Source organism: Neomonachus schauinslandi, chromosome 6 (genome assembly GCF_002201575.2).
Source record: "Neomonachus schauinslandi chromosome 6, ASM220157v2, whole genome shotgun sequence".
Lineage (NCBI taxonomy): Eukaryota > Metazoa > Chordata > Mammalia > Carnivora > Phocidae > Neomonachus > Neomonachus schauinslandi.
In genome coordinates, this window is record NC_058408.1 from 97022850 (window position 1) to 97028849 (window position 6000).

The 6000-nt window shown below is 37.8% G+C and overlaps 1 protein-coding gene across 1 annotated transcript in view; it reads right to left on the reverse strand.

Moving 5' to 3' along the window:
• The window catches only part of DNAJC12 (DnaJ heat shock protein family (Hsp40) member C12), a 31828-nt gene extending 31135 nt beyond the window's left edge, over positions 1 to 693 (reverse strand). Inside the window, exon 1 of the mRNA XM_021700081.1 lies at positions 484 to 693. Coding sequence (XP_021555756.1) covers positions 484 to 561 — 78 coding nt within the window. The 5' untranslated portion in view covers positions 562 to 693. The remainder of the gene's footprint in view (positions 1 to 483) is intronic.
• Between the last annotated feature and the right edge of the window lie 5307 nt (positions 694 to 6000).

Consider the following 6000-nt stretch of genomic DNA (forward strand, 5'->3'; position numbering starts at 1 on the left):
CTTTTAAGTCATTTCTCTCACATGATTTAAAACGTTAACATAAAAGGATGTTTCTTGGCTTATATGATTCAACAGCTCATATAAAAGTACATATTTTAATAAAACATTTTAAAAACACTAATTACTAGAAAATTACATTTATCTCAATTTTAGTATAAAATACCATAATAAAGATATAGCTTATGTATTCTGTGAAACACGGCCAAGAGCACTACAATAAAATTTCAAATACATATTTTTAGTGTGTTTGAAATAAGAGTCTATGGCCATGTGCCAGAATATACATACTCAATCACAAACATCTATAAAATTGCAAAAGGACTCTACCCAAGTAAAGACCCAAGATTTAAATACTTAACTTTCTCTAAGCCAAACGTGCTTTAAAAGAATATAAGATTAGGTTTCTAGGCAATGTGACTAAAAGTTCAAAGTTACCACCTTAAATAAAAACTTGAAAAAGAAGAGCATTATCCACTGTCTTACCGAGGACAGCTCATCACACCCCAGCAGCATGTAGTAATCTTCAGTGTCTTCTGACCTGTAACTTAGTATTGCATCCATTTCAATTACTAAGTCAGCTTCTCTTCCCTCTGAAACAAGAGAGAGAATAAGCTGCAAATTAATCGGAAAAGCCTTTTTAGATCTGGTTTTCAGCAGCACGTTCCAAACGGCAATAACTTGATTTGAGGCTGACCACAGTCAATACGCCAGATGTCATCCTAGACCTTTGTAAACTCTACCTTTCATTGGCTGTTTGCAGAAGAGAAAAGAATAGGCCACGGGCCGAACTGTTGCAGTGCTGCCTGGGATCTGTAGTTTGAGTTTATGTAAGTAATGCACTTGAACCATTCATTTTATGGGTTGACAAAGACTGACCATTTTTACGTACTCCCCAAATTAACCATTTCTCCATTTCCTGTATATTTTTAACTTTTTTCCTTTTTTTTAAGAGATAGAAGAAAATTTGAAGCAATATAATAAAACTCTTAGAATTTGTTAAATCTGAGTAGTGGGTGTTTTTCTGAGTGTTTTAGAAAATTTCATAATTTTTTAAAATAGTTTAAGAGTAGAAGGAAATAGATTAGGAGAGCAAATTTTCAATCATTTGATAATTTATTCATTCAACAAGTATTTATTGAGAACCTGATTTGTGCCCAGTGTGATTCTGGGAAAAGGTGTAAGTTCTTAAGGAGCTTACATTCTGATGGAGGGGGACAGACAGGAAACATGCAAACAAACAAGATCAATTAAAATAGTGATTTATACTATGCAGGAAATAAAACAGGGCAGTGAGAAGGAGAACTGTATGATGACCAGGTTTGGTTCACTGTACCTTTGCTCCTGAGCTGGCTCTCTCCAGACTCTTGTGTCCAGCCCAAGGTAGGTTCAGGGAGTGTGTTTCAGCTCGATGTGGCCCTAGGATATGCAGGTCAGGTCTAGGATTTAGAGAAGAAGGTGACTGGTCATGGATGCAACATTTTAACCACCTTAACCCTTTAAACATTATCACCTTGAAAAAAAGAAACGTTTTCATTGAGCTCACGTATATGCATCTTCTTTAAGGTTTATTCTGGAAAAGAAATAAAGCACTGAAGCACCATTTTGACAAAATCTTCATTGTATATCCTCTCTTACTAAATTTCTATATGGAATTTTATTTATTTATTTTTAAAGATTTTATTTATTTATTTGACAGAGAGAGACACAGCGAGAGCAGGAACACAAGTAGGGGGAGTGGGAGAGGGAGAAGCAGGCTCCCTGCTGAGCAGGGAGCCTGATGTGGGGCTCGATCCCAGGACCCCGGGATCATGACCTGAGCCGAAGGCAGATGCTTAACGACTGAGCCACCCAGGCGCCCCTGTTTCCTAGTTTTTATTTTATTTTATTCATTTTATTTTATTTTTTTAAAGATTTATTTGACAGAGATAGGGAGATAAGGAACACAAGCAGGGGGAGAGGGAGAGGGAGAAGCAGGCTTCCCACAGCGCAGGGAGCCCAATGTGGGGCTCGATCCCAGGATCCTGGGAACATGACCTGAGCCGAAGACAGACGCTTAACGACTGAGCCACCCAGGTGCCCCTCTGTAGGGAATTTTAAAATAAAATACAGCTATTTTTGTTTTGAGAAATTTACATCCCTTGGGGTATTTGGGGCCTACTTGGGTATCACAAAATACTGACCAGAAGAACCGACAAATGGCTTTAAAATGATGTGAAGTTGCTGCTATGGAAAATAGGGTGGCAAGTCCTCAAAAAATTAAACATAGAATTACCATACGATCCAGCAATTCCACTTCTAGGTATATACCCAAAAGAACTGAAAGCAAGGACTTGAACAGGTATTTGTACACCCATGTTCATAGCATCATTATTCACAACAACCAAAAGGTAGAAGCAGCCCAAGTGTCTGACACAGGAAAAAATAAAATGCAGTATAGCGGCACCTGGGTGGCTCAGTCCATTAAGCTTCGGCTCAGGTCATGATCCTGGGGTCCTGGGATGGAGCCCCGCTTTGGGCTCCCTGTTCATCGGGGAGTCTTCTTCTTCCTCCCGCTCCCTCTGCTTGTGCGTGCGCGCGGTCTCTCTCTCTCTGTCAAATAAATAAATAAAATCCTTTAAATAATAAAATGATGTGGAAACATACCTAATGCCTGGGAAATGTTCACACTCCATTTTTTGGTGAAGAAAAGGTTACAAGCCTGTATGTACTATGTCAAAATTCACTAAGCACGAAGACTGTAAATGTCACTGGGTCGAAATATAAATATAAAATTTAAAATATGTATGGTACAATGCCAGTTTTATAAATATATATGTTATGTATATTTATAAAATATGAAAAAGCTTATATACCAAAACAGACCAGTTATCACTAGATAATGGGGTCACAGATGGTTTACATTTTATTCTTTTTACTCATATACATTTGTTAAGGTGAACATATATTATTCTTTTTTTTAGATTTTATTTATTTATTCATCAGAGAGAGAGAGAGAGAGGCAGAGGGAGAAGCAGGCTCCCAAGAAGCAGGGAGCCTGGTGCAGGACTCGATTCCAGAACTCTGGGATCATGACCTGAGCCGAAGGCAGACGCTTAACCATCTGAGCCACCCAGGTGCCCAACATATATTATTCTTGTAATAAAAAAGGAGCAATAAAAAACAAGTCAGTAAAAACTGCAAAATGCCAAACAGCACACAGCTATTTACTGCCTTATTAGAGATGACAATTCAGAGGGTTTGTTCTTCATCTGGTTTGGTTTGGTTTCTTGCACACCCTACTGTGGCTGTGTAATTAACCAGTTTACTCATCCTGGGAAGCTAACATTGTGCTGTACAGTTGACAAGAAGAATAAAATGAATGCTGCCATCACAAGGTGTCCCCTCTCACAGGTGTTTCAGCTACTATCTCTTCCGATTGGTAAGTCCAACTGTTATATCTTCGGAAAGACTCCTTGCTTACAGGAATCATAATGCAAGGTAAACAACGCCGAACCCTGCTCCTTATTCCTAAATGATGTTTATACCTCTGAACTTCTTCTAAGGGTAAAGTATTGCATTACTATATCCAAACTAAAGTTGTGATCAAAAATACCAAAATGGCAAGAATATACCATACACTATATAGAATATACCATATACCATAGGTCTGAATAAAAGCCAACTCTAAATTTCACCGAAAGACAATTCAAAAAAACAAAATGTTTGGGTCCATATATGTATATATTAATAATCAAATGCCTACATACAATACTTTAATTGTTTAGTTATATACAAAATGATCAAATGACTTCACAATATTTAACTTTTAAGATTTACGGGACACCTGGGTGGCTCAGTCGGTTAAGCGTCTGCCTTCAGCTCAGGTCATTATCCCAGGGTCCTGGGGTCGAGCGCTGCATCGGGCTCCCCGCGGAGCGGGGAGCCTGCTTCTCCCTCTGCCTCTCTCTATCTCTCATGAATAAATAAATAAAATCTTTAAAAAAAAAAAACTTTTAAGATTTACTTTAACCTACATGTTTCGAATCATATATTATGAAAAATGTATTGTAAGTTTATAAGTACAAGGCATCTACCTTTTATTCTAAAGCATGATTTGGGGGAAAACTTTGCCTTATATCTAAACATACATAATACTTTTTTCAATTTGGGAATTCTACTTCAATAATTCTCACTTTTAAAATCATTTTCATAATTTTTTTCTCTTTTTTAAGTTGTATATTATTTAGAAAAGTTTTCATTACTTATTTTAATAAATAGAAGCAGCCCTTATGGGGCATTGTTCAGAGAAAGCAATAATACAAGATAAGCAGATGTTTTGAGAAAAGTTGGAGTGCCACTTACTTATTTCTATTCTTTCCCCAAAATAAACCTCCAATCCTGCCATAGTATCTTTGGGTATGTTTTTAATAGGGTATGTTTTTAATGTTCATTGGGGCTTTTTCCCCAATAAAGGTAACAAAAGTCATGTTGGGACCTCTGGGTAGTATTTGGAGAAATGATAAATGATAAAGCTAGAACCATTCCTCCTTATGCCAAAATAAATTGCATATAATCAAAACCCAGAAGCCATAGAAAAAATTAATAAACATGAGCATATAATTTTCTTCTTAAGTAGGCTCCATACCCAGCATGAAGCCCAACGTGGGGCTTGAGCTCAGACCATGAAATCAAGACCCAAGCTGAGGGCGCCTTTGGTTAAGCGACTGCCTTCGGCTCGGGTCAAGATCCCAGGGTCCTGGAATCGAGTCCCACCTCAGGCTCCTCCTGCTCTGCGGGGAGCCTGCTTCTCCCTCTCCCTCTGCCTGCCACTCTCCCTGCTTGTGCTCTCTCTCTCTGTCAGGTAAATAAATAAAATCTTAAAAAAAAAAAAAAAAGGACCCAAGCTGAGATCAAGAGTCTGTGGCCTTAACCGACTGAGCCACCCAGGCCCCCCAATGTGAGTATATCAATATAAAGTGCATTTGTGTGGCAAAAAAAAAAAAAATACAAAAGCAAAATCAGAAGGTTAATAATGTGGGGCACCTAGGTGGCTCAGATGGTTAAGCGTCTGCCTTCTGCTCAGGTCATGATCCCAGGGTCCTGGGATCGAGCCCCGCATCGGGCTCCTGGCTCAGTGGGAAGCCTGCTTCTCCCTCTCCCACTCCCCCTGCTTCTCCCACTGCTCATGCTCGCTCTCTATATATATATCTCTGTGTCTCAAATGAATAAATAAAATCTTTAAAAAAAAAAAAGAAGGTTAATGATGTACTAGGAGAAAAATTTCACAATTCCGGTAATAGACAAAAGACTAACTTCCTTAATTTTCAAGAAGCGCAGACAAATCAGTAAGAAAAAAATTAACAACCCTGTAGAAAATTGAGCAGAGAATATGTTTGTTTGTACAGAATATCTGTATTTCAGAAATACAGATGGCCAATACACACAGGAGTGCAACCTCATTTATGACTTGTTCACCTTTCAGAGAAGTGGAATCTCTGAAGTTTGATAATACCCAACACTAGAGCAGAAGTGAGGAAGTAAATACCTTTATACATTATTGGATAAGAGTGTAAATTGGCACAATTTGTCAATTTGGTAGTATTTATTAACTTCTAAAGCTGCATCTCCTTAACCAGGCAATTTTGTCTCTATGAATTTACCCTGTGGATTTACACCAAAATATGTTCAAGGCGATCATTGCAACATTCTTTGCAACAGAAAAAAAATTAGAACCAACTGAAATGTCCCTCAATGGAACAGAGAAGATGGCAGTAGATGAATAAATTATGATATTTGTGGAATAAACTACAATACAGCCATTGAAAAGAGAGTAAGATAGCTCTTTCTGTGCAAGTATGGAAAGATCTCCAAGATGGATTATCAAATGAAAAAGGAAGTTTGAGAAGAGTATTATAGCACTATCACTTTTGTATACTTTTTAATAATATGTACATTTGCACCTATAATTTTTTCTTTAAAAGGCTGGGGTTTTTCTTCTTACGGAGGGAGCTGGGCAGGTAA